Source organism: Sinocyclocheilus rhinocerous, unplaced genomic scaffold (genome assembly GCF_001515625.1).
Source record: "Sinocyclocheilus rhinocerous isolate Xijiao unplaced genomic scaffold, SAMN03320098_v1.1 scaffold300, whole genome shotgun sequence".
Lineage (NCBI taxonomy): Eukaryota > Metazoa > Chordata > Actinopteri > Cypriniformes > Cyprinidae > Sinocyclocheilus > Sinocyclocheilus rhinocerous.
Window position 1 is genome coordinate 175,294 of NW_015654065.1, and position 18,356 is coordinate 193,649.

Here is an 18,356-nt window from a genome sequence, read left to right on the forward strand (position 1 = left end):
ATTCCCCTGACCCTTTAACCAGTCGCTGCTACCATAATCAGGCCCTGATTAGGCTGCTTTGGGCCTCCTTCACTTTGCAGAGAAGGTTAATTTGGGCATCAGACGGAAGCGTGATGGGCACAGGGGCTGGTGCTGCCGTCCGCCGGTCCGAACGTGCGCCCGCCAATGCTACCCTCGATATAGTTTGGCTGTCAATCATCGTCATGCAGAGTTCTCTGAGTCTCACGCTCTGGAAATCACATTTTCTTCCTCTTTGTTTTTTTTTTCGTTCTTTTTTTCTTCTCTCGCACTCACTCTCTGTCTGTCTTTCTCCGTCCGGGAGTGGGTGGGGGAGTTCATTTATTTTCTGCCCCGAGGAAGTTCTCTGATCCAGTGTGACCTTCACAGTCAACAGACGCTGCCTCGCTCACACCTCACTCTTTCTCTCTCTCTCTCTCTCTCTCTCTCTCTCCCTCCCTCTCTCGTTTTCCACTCTCACTCATTCTCTTTCTTCTCTTCTGTTGGCTGTGAAAAGGAGGGTTGAAAAAAAAAAAAAAATTCAGAGAAGGCACACCTCACTCTTTCTCTCTCTCTCTCTCTCTCTCTCTCTCTCCCTCCCTCTCTCGTTTTCCACTCTCACTCATTCTCTTTCTTCTCTTCTGTTGGCTGTGAAAAGGAGGGTTGAAAAAAAAAAAAAAAAATTCAGAGAAAGGAAGAAAGCGAAACAGAACCTCAATAAAGCATTACATGATTAATGGCGCAGAACAGGAATGGAGGGTTTTGCTGAAACCTATGTGCACTTAAAATGTAAATGTGTAATTATTTAGGAATGCACCATATATAGGTACCAACGGTTATCGATCGAGATTACAGACTTTTTAATTAATCAGACTCGTATACCATTGTATCATATATTATACTATAGCATACTGAATATTTCGGCCAATTTTAGATCTTTAATTGTGCATGCAATAATCATGTGTTGCTCACTTCAAGTTAATCAGTGTTTAAAAACATTAAGAATTGAACAGTCTATAATCCATAATACATGAATATACATTTCTCATATTGCACGTTATAATATTTTGATGCCAAAATTCACAAATACAGTGGTGTGAAAAAGTGTTGGCCCCCTTCCTGCGCGTGTGTGTGTGTGTGCTCACAGACCCCCCCCCATCTCATCTGCAGCTGTCTTCTCATCACTGTATGAGACACAATATCTTAAGCATTAGCATGCAATGATACAAAGCGTTGGCCCTGCGTTTACAGACGGTATTGTGTGGATGGTGTGAGCTGCAGCCTGTAATATGAGCAGTGTGATCTCCTGATCCTGAATCAGTGCTGAATACTGATGAGCCACTCTGCCCTGCTGTAGTTTCTGGTGCGTTGGCTGGAGCACGACTGCAGATACCAGTACATGGAGGAACTGCTGCAACACGTGCGCTACGGCCTGATGGAGGTCTCCGCCCTGCACTGTGTGGCCAACAGCCACCCCTTCCTCAACTCCAGCAGCACCGTCGCCGCCCTTGTGGAGGAGGCGTTGGACTACCACCGGTCCGTATTTGCACAGCCTTTACGTCAGACGGCACGGACCACACCCCGCTTTCAGTCATTGACCCTGTATATCGTCGGCGGGCGCAAACGGGAGGTCAGCCGCGTACGGGAACTGCGGTTCTTCAACCCTTCTGCGCAGGAGCACTTACGCGTTGCCGGGGGTTCGAACTGGAGTGAGTTGGCACCTATGCCTGCTGGACGAAGTCACCACTGTGTGGCTGTTATGGGCAACTTCCTGTTCGTGGCCGGCGGGGAGGTGGAACACGCCACCGAACGGACGTGTGCGGTGAGGACGGCGTGCCGGTACGATCCGAGGGTGAACTGCTGGACTGATATTGCACCGATGAAGGCGTGCAGGGAGCACTTTGTGCTGGGAGCTCTGGGACAGTATCTTTACGCCGTCGGGGGGAGGAACGAACTGAGGCAGGTTCTGCCCAGTGTGGAGCGCTACTGTCCTAAGAGAAACAAGTGGACCTATGTGCAACCGTTTGACCGCTCGCTGTCCTGTCATGCAGGTTGTGTGGCGGACGGGCTGCTCTGGGTCTCAGGTACTAATACATTACTTCACATTTAGCCCAATATCAGAGGTTCTAGGCCCAAGACATAAAAGCATTACTAGAATCAGTTTAACATATAATGATGGCTCTTTCTGCTGCAGGTGGTGTCACTAACACAGCTCAGTACCAGAATCGACTGATGGTGTATGACCCAGGACAGGTAATATATTGGTATTTATGCGAGTCTAATGTAGTTGGGTAGTGCATCTTCCTCCTCTATAAACCCCCTATATATATATATATATATACACAGGTGCATCTCAATAAATTAGAATGTCTTGGAAAAGTTCAAATTGTGAAACTCGTGTATTAAATAAATTCAATGCACACAGACTGAAGTAGTTTAAGTCTTTGGTCTCAGAATATTAGAATCAGCATAATAGAATGATTTCTGAAGGATCATGTGACACTGACGACTGATGAATGACTGATGAAAATTGAGCTTTGCCATCACTGGCAAATTTTGAAAACATTCTACATTTTAAAATATATTAACATAGAAAGCAGTTAATTTAAATTGTAATGATATTGCACAATATTTTTGTTTTTACTGTATTTTTGGTCAAATAAATATAGCACTGGTGAGCGTAAGAGACTTCTTTCTTCAAAATACAGACAATATGCTTGTTACTGCATTATTTTAGTTACTAAAAATATAATGTAACTTATTTTAATACATTAATATAAATATTAAAAAAATACTCTAATGGTTGCTGGTTAAAAAATATTAATAATTAATACACCTCGATGTAGTTACCATATTATAGTTACAATGTATTATACATTATATTTTTGTATTACCAAGGATTGTTTTAATAAGACATATTTTAGTGCTATGTCAGCTAAATGATTGACAACAAAGTAAAAACATTATAACCTATTGAAAGGACTGTGCATCTATTTGTGAAAAATGAAATATGGCATCTACCCAGATTAAAGTCAGTGGTGTTGCATACGCCTGTAACATACAAACTGCATTTAACATTGAATGGAAATGAAATATTAATTCACATTGAGCAAATGCTCAAAAAATAAAAAACAACAACAAACCAACCTCTACACACCACTGTAATTTATTAATGTTACATTTAAAAAGACATAAGAATAAGTATTGTAGAACTTCTGTGGTCACTGCAACTGTGTATTTTTCAAAGAGAGATATAAAGAAAGAAGAAGGGAGGAAAGAACAGGAGGCAGAGGCTCATTGGTATTCAAAGTGGCTTTGCATTCACCTGCCAGGAACAGCAACCCCCCACCCACACTACCCTCAACAGATGGTCGCCAAACACACACGTGTATATTCACACTCTCACTCACCACTGCTCGTGCAATCTCTGCGTATACACACACCTGTCACAAATAAATGCACACACACATGCACTAGAATATGTTAAATGTTTCAGTTAATTCTATAACTTAAAATTATTTAATTATTATTATTATTATTTACTAATGAAAGTGTTTCTCTTTCTTTTGTAATTCCCTCTCTGTCATAGAATCAGTGGTTAGCACGCAGTCCCATGTTGCAGAGGAGGGTGTACCATGTGATGGCGGCAGTAAAAAGGCAGCTGTATGTGCTGGGGGGGAACGATCTAGACTACAACAATGACCGCATCCTGGTTAGACACATTGACTCTTACGACATAGACGTGGACCAGTGGACACGCTGCACATTCAGTCTCCTCACAGGTCACTACACACACACACTCCATGTAATAGATATGTTTATTCAACTATTCTTGCAGAACACTTTTCCTTTCTTTAAAAGTTAGCATTTCTATATATACTGTATTTGTTTTGAAGCACTACATTGCATTAGTGCTACTGGCACCCCTCTCAAAAGTACTAAGGTGATACCATAGTACAGTGATGGTTGAGGATAGTTAATATGGCACTGAATGATTCATATACTGTGATATTTACATGGTGCTTTAAAGGAACATTTCACCCAAAAATGAAAATTTGCTGAAAATTAACTCCCTCAATCCCTTAATTAACCTTCAGGTGATCCAAGATGTAGATGAGTTTGCTGCTTCATTAGAACAGATTTGAGAAACGTATCATTACATCACTTGTTCACCAATGGATCCTCTGCAGTGAATGGGTGGCATGAGAATGAGACTGAAACCAGCTGATCATCACAATAATCTGGAAGTAGTCCACACGACTCAAGTCCGTCAATAATAGTCTTGTGAAGCGAAAGATGTTTTTAACTTCAAACCGTTGCTTCAAATATGGCTAAAATATGAGTGCCTCTATCCATAATATTGTTTTCTCCAGTCATCAAGCATTGTTTACAAGTGAAAATGGTCTAAACCATTTAAAAAAACAGTTCTAAGCAAATATGTCAATGGAAGCGTTATTATGAATTTTGGCCAGAAACAACTGTTTAAAGTTAAAATGCCTTAATGATGGATTTGTTTCTTACGAACATGTAGTTTTCATTTTACAAGACATTAATTGATGGACTGGAGTGAATTACTTGTGGATTATTGTGATGTTTTTATTAGCTACGATGGCACCCATTCACTGCAGAGTATCCATCTGTGAGCAAGTTATAGAATGCAAAATTTCTTAAAATCAGCTGATAGAATCTCTACAAACCCATCTACATCTCGGATGGCCTGAGGGTGAGTACATTTTCAACAAATTCTCATTTTTGGGTGAACTACTCCTTTAATGGTAGCATATTATAAATTCTCATTGTGCAGTATGTTACCTATTAAACTATTATTCTTCAATAACTATGAACTTTTGATAGGAATATGTGCAAAAAGGAAGCTAGTTTAGCTGGTAATAAGTTTTTAGAATCACAGACTTGGGAGACAAATTAAAGTCATCAATCAAAAAAAAAAAAAAAAAAAGATTACAAAATAAAGATTCATACATTCAAATTGGAAGAAAAAGTGTCTCCACAGTGCCTTAAAGGGGTCATAAAACATTCGCTTTTATTTGAGTAATATTCTTTACATTCTCCTTATAGGCCAAAATGAGGCAGGAGTGTCTGTCCATGATGACAGAATCTATGTGGTTGGTGGATATTCAATCTGGACAAATGAACCACTTGCCTGCATTCAGGTGAGTTGGCTTGAATGGTGCATATGTTTGAATGACATGTTGGATAATTAGTGTTGAGATGCCATCATTTGTCTGTTTGGCAGGTGCTAGATGTGAGCACCAAGGGGAAAGAGGAGGTTTTTTACGGGCCGACGCTCCCGTTTGCTTCGAATGGAGTGGCGACATGTTTCTTGCCTGCACCGTACTTCACCTGCCCCAACCTGCAGACCCTACAAGTGCCACATCACAGGATAGGAGCTCTCTAACCTTTCCGCTCATAACTCAAGGGCATTCCCACAAACACACTATGAACCAATGAAATCATGTGAGAGCCTATTGTACTTCCACAAATTGTGACTGGTGGATGAAACTGTCGTTGATCATACATTGATCTCGTAGAGCCAGTGTTCTGATGGATGTGGAAACCTTCGAAAAGAAGTTTAAAGAGTTTTTTTTATTGTCAAGCTTCACTGACATTCATGCATTTCTGAACTGGATGTGCTGTGGTGCTGCACCATGCTAATACAGTTTAACAAGCAGCGTGTAAATCTGTCAGAATGATAAAGAGCCACTTCTTGGCCCAGTCCCAAATGGTGCACTTGATGTGAACCTGTGGTCCGTCAAGTACACAAGATTGCAGGTTGTCCCATTTATCATTTTAACATAAAAAGGGTGTTCATACCTCACAGTGAACTTTACTCAACAATCCATGCAGAATTAAATCAAAAGAAATACGCAAGAGTGGCATTTGGGACATGGCCGAAGTGTTAAGGACCTGTTTTCATAGATTCTTAGGACTCCATCCACTCTCCATTCAGACCTTAATGTTCTGCCGCTTTTATTCACATGTCATTTCTCAGCCTGTGACAAACTGTACTTTTATCAAAACTCAGGATGAAGACCGTACAATTGTTTACTGAATGTGAATGACCACAGCTGCACGACAAATGCACACACAGCATCTTCACAATCTGCGTCAATGGCGGCATCTTGAATGTTCTCCATCCCACCACCAGAAACCCATTCCATAAGAAAACATGTAAGGGCACACTTTTTTTTAACATAATGCCTCTAATAAATACAACATTTTTTCAGTTGTGGAATAATGATTAACAATAGTGAGTTCTTGAATCATTGATTCTCTGGAAACAAACAAGAGACAAGCAATAGCTTTATTCCCAGAAGCTTTATTTTTTAGGGTTTCTACTGCTGAATTTCTGAAAGTTGTCCAGTCATTTGTGATTGCTAGGTAAGATTATAATCTATTTTATAATCTAAAGTATTTCCCTTTTTTGTCAAATATTCAAAATTATGGCTTTTCTATTTTATAGACTAGCATTTTAACGTTTTTCATGACATTCCAGATCCGAGTATTTTCATTTTTTCCATGGATGTGGGAACCTTGCAGTAAGCAGGTAAAGCAATCTCACAGACTCAGTGAGAAACTTAATAAAATATGGCAGGGGAGATAAAATGTAGGTCTTAGTAATTTTGTTCAATATATATGTTCAATAGCAAGGCAGCTCACTAAATTTTGGAACTAAGCTAATATGTCACCATTTACTGTAACACTTATTATTCTATTAGTGGTAGTAACGTACCTCATAACTGTTAAACCGTATAAAATAGTTACTCTGATTAGCTCAAGAGAATGAAAGATCGACATGACGGAGCTATGCGGCGACTGAGGTGAGAGAGACAGTGCGGCTCATTTGATGGCTCTGCTCTAATGAAGTGTGATGCCTGTGCCACACTGCGGGGCGAGGTGCGAGCGTGCCTGTTGCAAGAGGACCGGGGAGCTGAGATGGAAATGGAAGGAATGATTGGGATGGAGAAGAGGGGGAAAAAAGAAGGGTAGGAGGTAGAGAGTGATGAGAGGCTCCAGGCAATTTGTGCCCAGAATTGCATGGAGATTGCAAACAGTATGAATAGTTAAAGGAAAGGTTTGGGGTGAAGGTGATTGAGGGAGCCATAGGTGTCATATTTGTGGTTTCATGACTGATTTTGATTACTAGTCTGTGCAGTTGCCAGAAAAGTGCTGATTGATAGCAGTAGACCATATGACAACTTAATGTAGCCTCTTTCTAGATGTGATGGGTAAAAATATCGAATTTCCGATTAATCGCTATCTTTATTCTAGCTCTCTTGGTGTGGTTTGAGTAGCTTCGTGTAAAATGTATTATTTGTACAGCGCTGCCCGTCTTGCAGCTGACACTGACATGGAGCTGAGGTGACATGAATGCATTTACACTGCTATTATAATTGCATATACAATATTATGAGATTATTGGTTTAAATATGCCATTTTGAATATAGATATAAAAATGGTTGAAAATATGAAATGTTTTAAATATAAAACGGCCAGTAGGTGGTAACAGTCACTAATATAAGTCATTGAATCATTTAATTTGTTCAAAAGGACCGATTCATTCAGCAACCTCCAAGACCCTGTCCCAATTGGCACACTTCATGTGCACTTCTGGTCTTGTGGACTTACAATGGCCGCCATGTGCACTTGTCCGTTAAGTCCACCAGACTGTAGGGTGTGTCATTTGAGCTTTCAGAAGGGTGCTCTCCAGTGCCCTTTGCCGTCGCTATACTCCCGCGCTGCGCATTTTTGCCGAGCCTGCACCGAGGCGAGCTCCAAGGCAGACTTCTACCCGGCAGTCAAAATATTACGTCACAAAAATGTGGACCCAGAGGAAGACCGCAAGGGTTTAGGGTGCGATTTGGGACAGGGCCCAAGTGACTGACTGGATCTAAATGGATTAAATCATTTGCTCAACCAATCTGTTCAAAATTGGATTTGTTCAGGAACTAAATTCTAAGGTGTTTGCCTGAAGATGCGTTCTGCTATTTTTGTTTGGAGTTTTTTTTTGCAGGGGAAATGGAGCAAAAAACAGACAACAGGTGCATCCCAAATCACGTACGTATGCACTATTCTATGATGTTTTGTAGTATAAATAGTGCGAGTAGTGTGTTCACACTGAAAATTCAAAAAGAAAAAGTGCACTTTAAATACCCGGACGATGCACACGATGCATTAACCAAAAAAACAAAGTGAAATATTGGACACTTCACGCACTCAACTGTCGCAGCTTTATGTCGTGAAGGGGGAGGGGCTGTCAGACTCTGGTTATTAATGACAAAATAATATTATAAAATTCATACACTACATGGCTGAATACATGGGACGCAGTTACTGTGTCTAAAATATAAGTCACTTAATATTAACTTGTTTACCTAACTATTGTATACAATTAATATCATATTTGCCACCAGGACCGTCCTAAGCTGATGCGGGCCCCCCTCGATCCTTCAGAAAACATATGGTGCACTTTAAAGGCTTAAGAGGGTTTATGTATAAAACAGGGACTAATGACTATCAACATTTTTAGTATTTAGTATTGGGGCTTTATGGGGTATCCCTTAACACACTACCAACATAGCTTGATTCCAGAAGCCAGCAACAAATCACAGAACACAGGGTATTCAAACAAACTCACAATATCCATACATGGATTCACTATCAAGTCTACACCATGTACACTGTTTACATAAGAGTAGTGAGAGTTGATGCAGGCAGGCAGTTGATGCAAGTCAGTCTTCTTCTAAACTAATCATCTCAGCCTGTCCACTGTCTCCAAGCAGGGCCAGCAGCCTCCTATAGCCATTCCTAAAACAATAAGACAGATTTTTAAGAAGGATAAAATGAAGCATAGTACAAAGCAAATGGGAATGCTAATGGATAGTGCTGGTTTTAGCTTAAGTTTCTGTTGACATATAGGTTACTGTTGCTGTACCTGAGTGAGGTATTTTTTCCCAGACCTCTCTTGCACTCTGTCTTTCTAAGGCTCAGTGACAGAAAGGGAATAAGAGCCGTCACTGTGAAGGGGTGAAGGACAGCGACAACTTCTAGAACATTATACACTTGCTGGTCGTATACACCTTCATTCTCTTCCACGAAGGCCCTGGGAAAGAAAAAAAAATAGGTAACAACAGAACGAGAGACTATAGTTTCTAAGGCAGCACTGATCAATGTGGGTAACTTACTGTAGAATAGTAGTGGTGTGTTCACATGGCTGCTCTCCTACTGCAGCAGTGCACCGCTCCACAATAAGCTGCGTAACCTCTGTGCTCAGCCTCTTTACTGAGAGAAACACAACAGGGATTTGATTAAATAAAAACAATGAAATACATTACATTTTAATTTTTTTATCGGGAGCTAGGAGGTCTTTATAAAAGATGATCTCTCTAATTGATGGGTTACAATGTTTAAGCGATGTCTCACTACTTACTTGTGTTATTAATGTTTTGGCAAAATAAAGTGTGGGCCTTTAGATGCAAAGGCTGACCATATTGGGCCTGGTGGGTAATGTGGGTGGCCACAAGAAAAACGTAATATTCCACTTTAATGATGCAGAGGTAACATTTCTAATGCATAACAAATAAAGAGCTATAATGATAACTAAAATCATAAAGTAAAAAAAAAAAACCGAAATCGCATCAACTCCAAGAGAATAACAGAGCTCACATAAAAACTACACAAACTACCCTACAGGTTGGGTCTGTAAGATTATTTTTTTTTTTAGCATTAAATTGATTGAAAGTTACAGTAAAAACTTTGACATTGTTACAAAAATTTAAATCTAAAATAAATGCTGTGCTTATTAACTTCCTATTCAAAAGAAACATGAAAAAAGTGTCACTGATTCCACACACATATTAAACAGAAAATTAAGCACCAAATCAGCATATTAGATTGATTTCTGAAAGATCATGTGACACTGAAGACTGGAATAATGGGTGCTGAAAATTTAGCTTTGCCACCACAGGAATAAATGACATTTTTGATTTTTATTAAAACAGAAAACAGTTATTTTAAGACTTCTTTCAAAAGCATTAAAAAATCCTGATCCCAAACTTTTGAATGGTACAGGAATCGTATCATACAGAGGAATCATATGTTTGGAATCACTTTCAGAGTGATTTTAGCTGATGAACAATAAAAACATTAACAGCCAATGACTTGAAATGGCATGGTGCAGGTGACAGAATGCGTTAGAATAAACAGTATTGTTCTTGGTGTGAATGGGCCTTTATATGATCCTTGTCTACCTTGTGGTTCGTTGACCAGCATCAGACAGCGCAGCACCAAAGGAAGTGGAACTGTGAGTAAAGCAGGATCTCGGTCATTGTTCCTTTTCAGGAGTTCCAACAGGAAAGAGAGAACAGCAGCGAGTCGAGGGGGAGGAGCGAGACCTTTAAACTGGAGGAAGTTCTCTCTGCAGAGACAATGTTATTCCTAAAAGGTTGGTCATCTCCTTTTATACTCATGACTATGAAGAAGCTACATATGATTTTTTTTAAAATTGCTGTTCATTTAGATATAAATATGAAATCACATGACTCATACCTCAGCACATGCAGAATGCTCCTCCTGAGTCTTTCCCCCTGCGGGGTGGGTGTTGATTCGCAGGCTGCCAGCAGGACAGGATGATTGACCACCGCTCCAGTAGAGGGTGTGGATGGGAGAAAGCGGCTCAGGTACTGGGAAATGACACTGTGCAGCTGCTGCTTTAGGTACGCCCCCTGAGATTGGGACACACTCACTGCCACTGACAAACCCTGAAGATACCAAGACAATCTTAGTTATGAAAAAGACAGGGAACTTCATCAACAATGACCTCAGGATACAGGGAAAGGTTTCAATAGTCTGAATACAGAGTATGTATTGGATTTGGAGGTGCGTTAACCTGCAGGAACAGAGGCAGGCTTTCTTTGAGGGCTGACAGCATTTGAGTGTGTCCTCCACTGTCCTGTTGGAGAAGAGCGTGGGACAGTAACAGCACATCTACAATGCGGAAGAGCAGTTGCTGAGCTTTAGAGGTGGCCAACAGGTGGCTCCAGTGCTTGACCAAGCAGCCTGAAAAAATGTACAAAACCACCATAAGCTTATAGTACACAAAGTGCTGTTTGCAAACCATTTTACCTTTGCATTTTCAAGTGAAAAACAACATTCAACAAAAGATAGTGTACACTGTGTCAAATATCACCTACCTACAGTCCAGTATGCCAGCTGTAGACCCTCCCGGCTCTTGTTTAGCAGGTAAGGCTTGATATATTTGAGGATGTCTCCTACATACTCCAGTGCTCGGGACACCGCTGAAGAACGCTCAGAGAGGAGCTGGAGCTCACAGTATGATCGACCCACAGCCTAGTAAATTACAAATACACAGTGTTGGAGATACATTATGGCTTATATGTTAGAGCTTCTGGTTTGAGTGCGTGTACCTTGATGAACACAGCCATTGCAGGTTTGGGATCTTTGGCAGCAGCAGGATGTAGGCCTGCTCTCTGCAGCACAGACTCCACTTCTGGAAGTCGGAGAACCTGTCTGGTTAACTCGGCCAGCTGTTCATCCAGATTTCTGCCTGTACACACGATACCACAGCTGCTCTCTCTGACACACCCAAATCATTTTAATAATACCGATTCGCTATCACTTGTGAGCAAATTAGGGTTGAAGGAATAATTCGTACAACAAATTTAAATTCATAATTTAGTCATAATTTACTAATGCACACGTCGTTCCAAACCTGTATGGCTTTTTTTCTTCTGTAGATATATTTCTTCGAAGACGATTGAATCTTAATTGAATATCCGGATTAGTGAATTTGATCGCAATACATTGCGACTCACTTTAGCCCTTTATATAGTGCTGTGCTCCAGTCGGTTTTTGGGCATAACTCCTTGATATATATAAAGGGATAGTTCATCCAGAAATGAAAATTCTGTCATTAATTACTTACCCTCATGTCATTCCAAACCTGTAAGACCTTTGTCCATTAAGATATTTTTGATGAAATCCGAGAGCTTTCTGACCCTGCATAGACAGCAACACAACTGGCACTGGTTCAATTTCAGTTGAACCACTGATGTCACATAGACTATTTTAATTATGTCCTTACTATGTTTCTGGGCCTGGGAACGTTTCAGTTGCATTGCTGTTTATGCAGGGTCAGAAAGCTCTCGGATTTCATAAAAAATATCTTAATTTACGTTCTAAAGATGAACGAAGGTCTTACGGGTTTGGAATGACATGAGGGTGAGTAATTTATGACAATTTTCATTTTTGGGTGAACTATCCCTCTAAGCAATTTTGACAGTAAAATCATGGTGGCTGATTTTTTCCTCTCCTGTGCACCACAGAGCACTTCACACTCCAGTCCAGTAGGTGGCATAAATTAACCTTTTACATTGGTTTGCCAAAAGTCATAAAATGTTAGAAGAACCACTACCGACTGGGAAAAAAAAAGACTGGATGTATCCCACACAGATGGTTTACTCATTATTACGAATGGAGAAAAAAAACACACACAATGTTGTTTAAGTCCCACCTTCTAGGAAAAATTGAGCCAATTGACAATTAGTAAATATCATCATGTCACTGTAGCTGCTGTTATAGGCTCTAGTTCTTATATAAACTTGGGACTGCAGTGGTCTTGCATGACCAAAATAGCAGACCGTAAAAAAGGCCTATAAGTGAACTGAATTTCCCTGAAAGGGACTTAAGTGTAAAGTGTAGGATAGTGACAATTTTACTGGTAAAATTCTTAATACATCAGGTTGTTTTTACAAAAACCAAAACCAGTCATACAGTTTTAGAACTACACGAGGTTCAGTAAATGATGACAGAATTGTCATTTTTAGGTGAATTATCCCTTTAACCACTTGCCATACCATGTCCGCTATGACTTGATGAGCTCTTTGTACCTGCTCTTGCATCTGGGGCATCTTGGCTTTTATGGAGGTACTGTTGTAGAACACAGCGGATCCAGGCACGCACACATAAAGCCTGGGCCGAACCTGAACCTGGCCCAGAGCTGACCCAACTGACCAGCTCTCTGTGAGAGAGAATTTTTGAGCTCAGTAAAACCAGTCCAACTATGCACCGGAAGAAAGAGTAAATGGAGAAAAGACACTCACCCATTTTGCAGCAGGTGATTTAGATAGTGGGTTACCAGCAGGGGGTGGAGCATTTCATCCCAGCCGAAGCTTTGCATAATGGACTGGATGGGGTGGGGCTGTAGGTTTTGAGGGGCAGAGCCAGGCATGTCTAATGCCAACAGTGTGAAGCCTAATAGCATAAAATACCCTTAAAATAGCTACACTTATAGAGCAAGAAAGTGAGAGCAGGTCATAATATTTCTCAAAATCAATACCCCCCCCCCAAAAAAAAAAACACACTGATGAGTTGTCCTGTATGTGTACATCAAAACGACTGCACATTCATACAATTCCCTTCTATTCAGAGCCCACAGAGAAAAGGCAGCCATGCAAAGAGAGCCCCTGAGAGAACAAGAGTTCAATTTCTCCGTTTCCCTGACCTGCTGCGGCATCCACGAGCTGTGGCGGGGGGGTCTGGGAAAGCCTCATGCTGCAAAGGAAGGGGAAGAAGTGGGACCAGAGCGCCGCTGCCACCGCTTGGTGGCGCTCTTTTGCCACGCTGGGGAGAGGAACCCAACTGAGAGAGTCGACAGAGTGAGACGGCTGGCCACAGCGCTGGTGAACTCTCCTAAAGAGAGAAACGGAAAAACAAATTAATGCCAAGCACACACTTGAAGACTCGCAGTTTTTCGTGTTGGTGAGCACTTTATGCAATTATTCCCTCCAGAAGCAACAAAACGGGGAATAACCATCTACAATAAATTGATAGCGGTAAAATATTATATAAATATTCTAAATACCATAGCAAATGTTTTTTTTAAATGTTTTTGAAAGAAGGTTTTTATGTTCACAAGGCTGCATTTATTTGATCAAAAATAAGGCAACTTTTTATTTACTAAAATAAGGAATTTATTCCTGTGATGGCAAATTACGCCATTACTCCAGTCTTCATTGTTACATGATTGTTCAGAAATCATTCTAATATGGTGATTTGGTGCTTCAGAAACATTTCTTAATTTCGAAAATAGCTGTACTGCTTAATATTTTTGCAATTATATTCATAAAAATAAGTTAAAAAGTATAGCATTTATTTGAACTAAAAATAATTTGTAACATTGTAAATGTCTTTACTGTCACTTTTGATCAATTTAATGCTTGCTAAAATACATTTCTTAAAAAAAAAAATTTTCTGACCCCAAACCTTTGAATATTCTATAAAATATTCATTAGATATTTATATGATATAAATATATGTAAAAAAGAAAAAAAATGCTACTTTTATACTATTTTGCTATTTTGAATACACAGCTAATATGCCTTTCATAAATCCATACACTACAGTATGTGTTATCCAGCCTTGACCCCCTTGGTTCCAGTCTCCAAATTTCTCAAAGAAACTCGCTTAATAGCAGTGTGAGTCTGTTTTTGTACTATAAAGAAGAAAAGGAGCTTAAAAATAATAAGAAAAATATATGAGACAATGGTTAAACAGATGTGAGGAGCAGTTTGATGTTGTTTTCCATTGCCATTCCCATTTCCCTCCCATTTCCCCCCCATAATCAGGACAGTGCACACACCTGACGACTGCTTGGACAGATTTTAGACTCAGAAGTTTGAAATTTATCATAGTGTCATTGGCTTTTTGTTGCAGACTACAAGTGTGAGGAGCTTCAAAATAATTGGCCCTCTCTTCCTAAAGTCAGTTCTTGTGTTTCTTTCCCCCATCTCATCTATCCAGATTCGTCCATACTATTTAAATCTTCCTTTCTCTTTTCAACCTTCTTAAATGTGACTGCGGCCTTTCTCACTGTCTGTATTATCTCCGGCCCCCTCTGCCCTCTTTTCGTTGTGAATTCTCCTCATCTCTCCGGACAGAGGATTAGATGGAGTGTGCTGGTGTGGGGCAAGCGGTTCCTCCGTGGCCTGGCGGTAGCTGTGAGGCTGGGTCTGAATGGGAGGCTGAGAGCACGAGTCTGGCTCTGCAGCGGCTGGCATTAGCTCAGATAAGCAGCTGAAGGGGCTGTAATCTCATTTAGACTGGAGATGATCCTCCTGTCCTGTCATTCTCAGCGATGAAAGTGAGAGCGCCGGGAAAGGGCCGGGGCGAGCGTCACGTGTGTATGCACACACCATTGCGCCTTCCAGCAAGGTTGCATCTAATCCACGGAGAGCTGAGACAATCGATTAGAGAGTGAATTCATTAGCTTCGTTACCGCGGCGGAATGGGCCTTTCACACCCATCAACCCTCATTGTATAAGACATCGTCAGAGACCCCACTTAATCCCCTCACTGCGGCATCTTACACGCACACACCCCGTACCATCTGAACACTCGTTTAATCTCTCCCCGGACTGCAGCACAGATTTTGAACACACACCTCTGGAACGTACACACCGACTTACACGATCACGCCGGGCGCCTTCGTGTAAACTGACACACGGAATCACACACTCAGATAAGCATCATAAGCACGCCATCTGACACTGTGCGTAAACTCTGATATCTCCGTATCGCTCAACACACACCCCGTTGATGGAGGAGCACGTCCTTCACTGTGACATTAAGCAATGGTGCTTATTTCTGACCATGCATGTGTTACAATATGAGTTAATATGGCTTTCAAAATAGCAAGTAGGCATACTAGAGTGGGGACAGACGCCATGAAATCCAAATCAAGTTTTGTGGCTTTTAGTCTGTCTATAAGCTCTGAGGCTAATCAATATGCTAGTGTGCTCGTGAAAACAGAAGAAAACATTTCGCTTTTCATTTCAATATTAAATATGTCAAACCATTTGTAGGTTTTAGGCTATCAACGTCAACGTTTGAAGGGTGAACTGTGTAGTGAAGAGTTATTGAGTGAAATTCCCATCAGTAAGGCTGTAGGCTCGGTTTGCTCTAGGGAACATTTCGGTACAATTAATGTAATGCAAGCATACTAAATATTAATTAACAGCAAAATGAATCCTAGCTAAATTTTCAAAGCAACAGTCATAGACCTACTGAAATAAAAATTTAACTTGTGTATTATCTATATGCTAATTCAGGGGTTTTCCAACTTTTGAATGTGGAATATAACTATTTAAAATAATTTTCATTTGAATATATTTTAAAATGTAATTTATCTCATTAAAATTTTCAGCAGCCATTGCTCCAATCTTTATTGCCATGTGATCCTCCAGAAATGAGAAATGTCTTTACTCTCACTAAATGAAGAAACTAGAAAATATTACTAATTATTTATTACTAATTTAAAATGATTCAATTGATTTTGTACAGCACTTTTCCCAATACATTTTGGTCCAAAGCATTTTTTTTTTTACACTTTTTTCCCCCCTCTGGAAAATCTTGTGCAAATGTACTCCTAAATATTGACAAATTTTTTTTTAAATGTCATTCTCTTCCTAGAAAACATCAAAAACACTGATGACTCATGTTGCACCACACAGGTTTTTATCCAAACAAAAGCTCTCAAGAATGAGAATATCTGGAGTTACCATCTGCAACTCACTAACAATAGAAAATCATAGTTCATAGCGGTGATGTAATGTAACCCTGTTAGTTCTTTAAAAATAGTCAAAGAGGTGAATCACTGAAAATGTTCAACTCATTAATAAACCTTCAGTCTATATTCACTACAATTCTTGCATCCTTTTAAAGCTATTTTGTCCTAATAGTTTAAATGAATAAAAACAGTTTTGTGTTCTTAAATGAGTTTGACAAACAGCCCCTGCTGTGCTGAACAGAAACATAGAAACAGAGATAATTCTCACCACCTCCCTTCTTACGCTCAGTGTAACCATGCTCTCCGTTCTCCTGAGGGGAGACGGTGTGCACGGTGAAAGCGCAGCGGGAAGGAACCGGATTAATCGATTGGCGAGAACTCGATTAGTCACTTGGCAAAGACGCCACCGTGCTGCAGGGTTCACCATTGCGATCTCACTGCCCACACACACAGAGGATCGTGGCAGGGAATGCGATGAGGAGAATTAGAGCGTGACTAGAGCCTGGCCTGTGTTATCTGCATGAATCATCCGTCAGTTACAGTCTGCCTTACATCGCCCCGTAGCCGCGTACTGGCTAATTCACGTAAGGCTTGCGCATGCCGTCTCCAACCTAACAGCCGTAATGAAGCCAGGGTTCAATTTACCGAACCACATAATAACGCATTAATTGTGTCAGTGAAAACGCATTAATAAAAAGCGATACAACAGAACCACGGTGAAATTACACACAAAAAAACACTGCACACCTCGGATCACTTCCTCCTCACTCTTAACCTCAACATGGTTCCTGACACAACACATACCCCTCCACATGTCATCTTTTGACGTAACCTACACTCGCTCTCACCTTCCTGGCTATCTGCTATGGTTTCATCTTCGCGCCCTCACCCTAAACAGTTATCATCTCTTGATGCTACCAGTGCTACCGATACTTTTTGCTCCACTCTTACATCTTGTTTAGACACTGTCTGCCCCTTGTCTTCCAGGCCAGGCCGTACCACCCCTTCTGCCCCTTGGCTGTCTGATGTTCTCCGCGAGCATCGTTCTAAGCTCAGGGCTGCTGAAAGGGTGTGACGCAAATCAAAAAATACTATTGACCTTAATGTGTATCAGTCACCCCTCTCTTCCTTCTCTGCTAATGTCTCCACTGCTAAAAGGACATACTATCATAACAAAATTAACAATTTGTCTAACTCTCGCATGCTCTTTAAAACATTTTCCTGCCTCCTTTGTCCTCCTCCTCCCCCTCCTTCATCAACTCTAACAGCTGACGACTTTTCCACGTTCTTCATTAATAAAATTAAAACCATCAGTGCACAATTTTCCACACCACAATCTGTAAAGCACATCTTACCAGCAAACATATACTCATTCACAGCCTTCTCTTCACTCTCTGAGGCAGAAGTCTCCAAACTCATCCTTTCTAATCATCCTACCACTGCTATGCTGATGACACTCAACTCTACTTCTCATTCCATCCATGATGATCCGTTGATACCTGCTCGCATCTCAGCTTGTCTAACTGGATGAATTCTTGCTGGATGAAGGACCATCACCTTCAACTCAACCTTGCCAAGACAGAACCGCTTGTGGTTCCATCAAACCCATCGTTTCATCACAATTTCACCATCCAGTTAGGCACATCAACCATAACGCCTTCAAAAACAGCCAGATACCTTGGAGTTATGATTGATGATCAGCTGACTTTCTCAGACCACATTGCAAAAACTGCCAGGTCCTGCAGATTTGCTTTAT

At 40.7% G+C, this 18,356-nt stretch overlaps 2 protein-coding genes across 6 annotated transcripts in view; one reads left to right on the plus strand and one right to left on the minus strand.

The window, feature by feature from the left end:
* The window catches only part of klhl32 (kelch-like family member 32), an 18,214-nt gene extending 12,002 nt beyond the window's left edge, over positions 1-6,212 (plus strand). For all 5 annotated transcript variants that reach the window (XM_016523443.1, XM_016523444.1, XM_016523445.1 and 2 more), the window contains 5 exons: positions 1,355-2,081; positions 2,192-2,250; positions 3,587-3,779; positions 5,074-5,168; positions 5,252-6,212. In XM_016523443.1, the coding sequence (XP_016378929.1) occupies positions 1,355-2,081; positions 2,192-2,250; positions 3,587-3,779; positions 5,074-5,168; positions 5,252-5,413 (1,236 nt within the window). In that variant the 3' untranslated portion in view covers positions 5,414-6,212. The remainder of the gene's footprint in view (positions 1-1,354; positions 2,082-2,191; positions 2,251-3,586; positions 3,780-5,073; positions 5,169-5,251) is intronic.
* A 1,953-nt stretch (positions 6,213-8,165) lies between these two features.
* mms22l (MMS22-like, DNA repair protein) overlaps positions 8,166-18,356 on the minus strand; it is a 21,813-nt gene continuing 11,622 nt past the window's right edge. Inside the window, exons 16-26 of the mRNA XM_016523440.1 lie at positions 13,538-13,725; positions 13,137-13,287; positions 12,924-13,054; positions 11,442-11,581; positions 11,208-11,364; positions 10,904-11,073; positions 10,564-10,775; positions 10,266-10,432; positions 9,201-9,297; positions 8,951-9,118; positions 8,166-8,823 (exon numbers count right to left, since the gene is read on the minus strand). Of these exons, the coding sequence (XP_016378926.1) occupies positions 8,748-8,823; positions 8,951-9,118; positions 9,201-9,297; positions 10,266-10,432; positions 10,564-10,775; positions 10,904-11,073; positions 11,208-11,364; positions 11,442-11,581; positions 12,924-13,054; positions 13,137-13,287; positions 13,538-13,725 (1,657 nt within the window). The 3' untranslated portion in view covers positions 8,166-8,747. The remainder of the gene's footprint in view (positions 8,824-8,950; positions 9,119-9,200; positions 9,298-10,265; positions 10,433-10,563; positions 10,776-10,903; positions 11,074-11,207; positions 11,365-11,441; positions 11,582-12,923; positions 13,055-13,136; positions 13,288-13,537; positions 13,726-18,356) is intronic.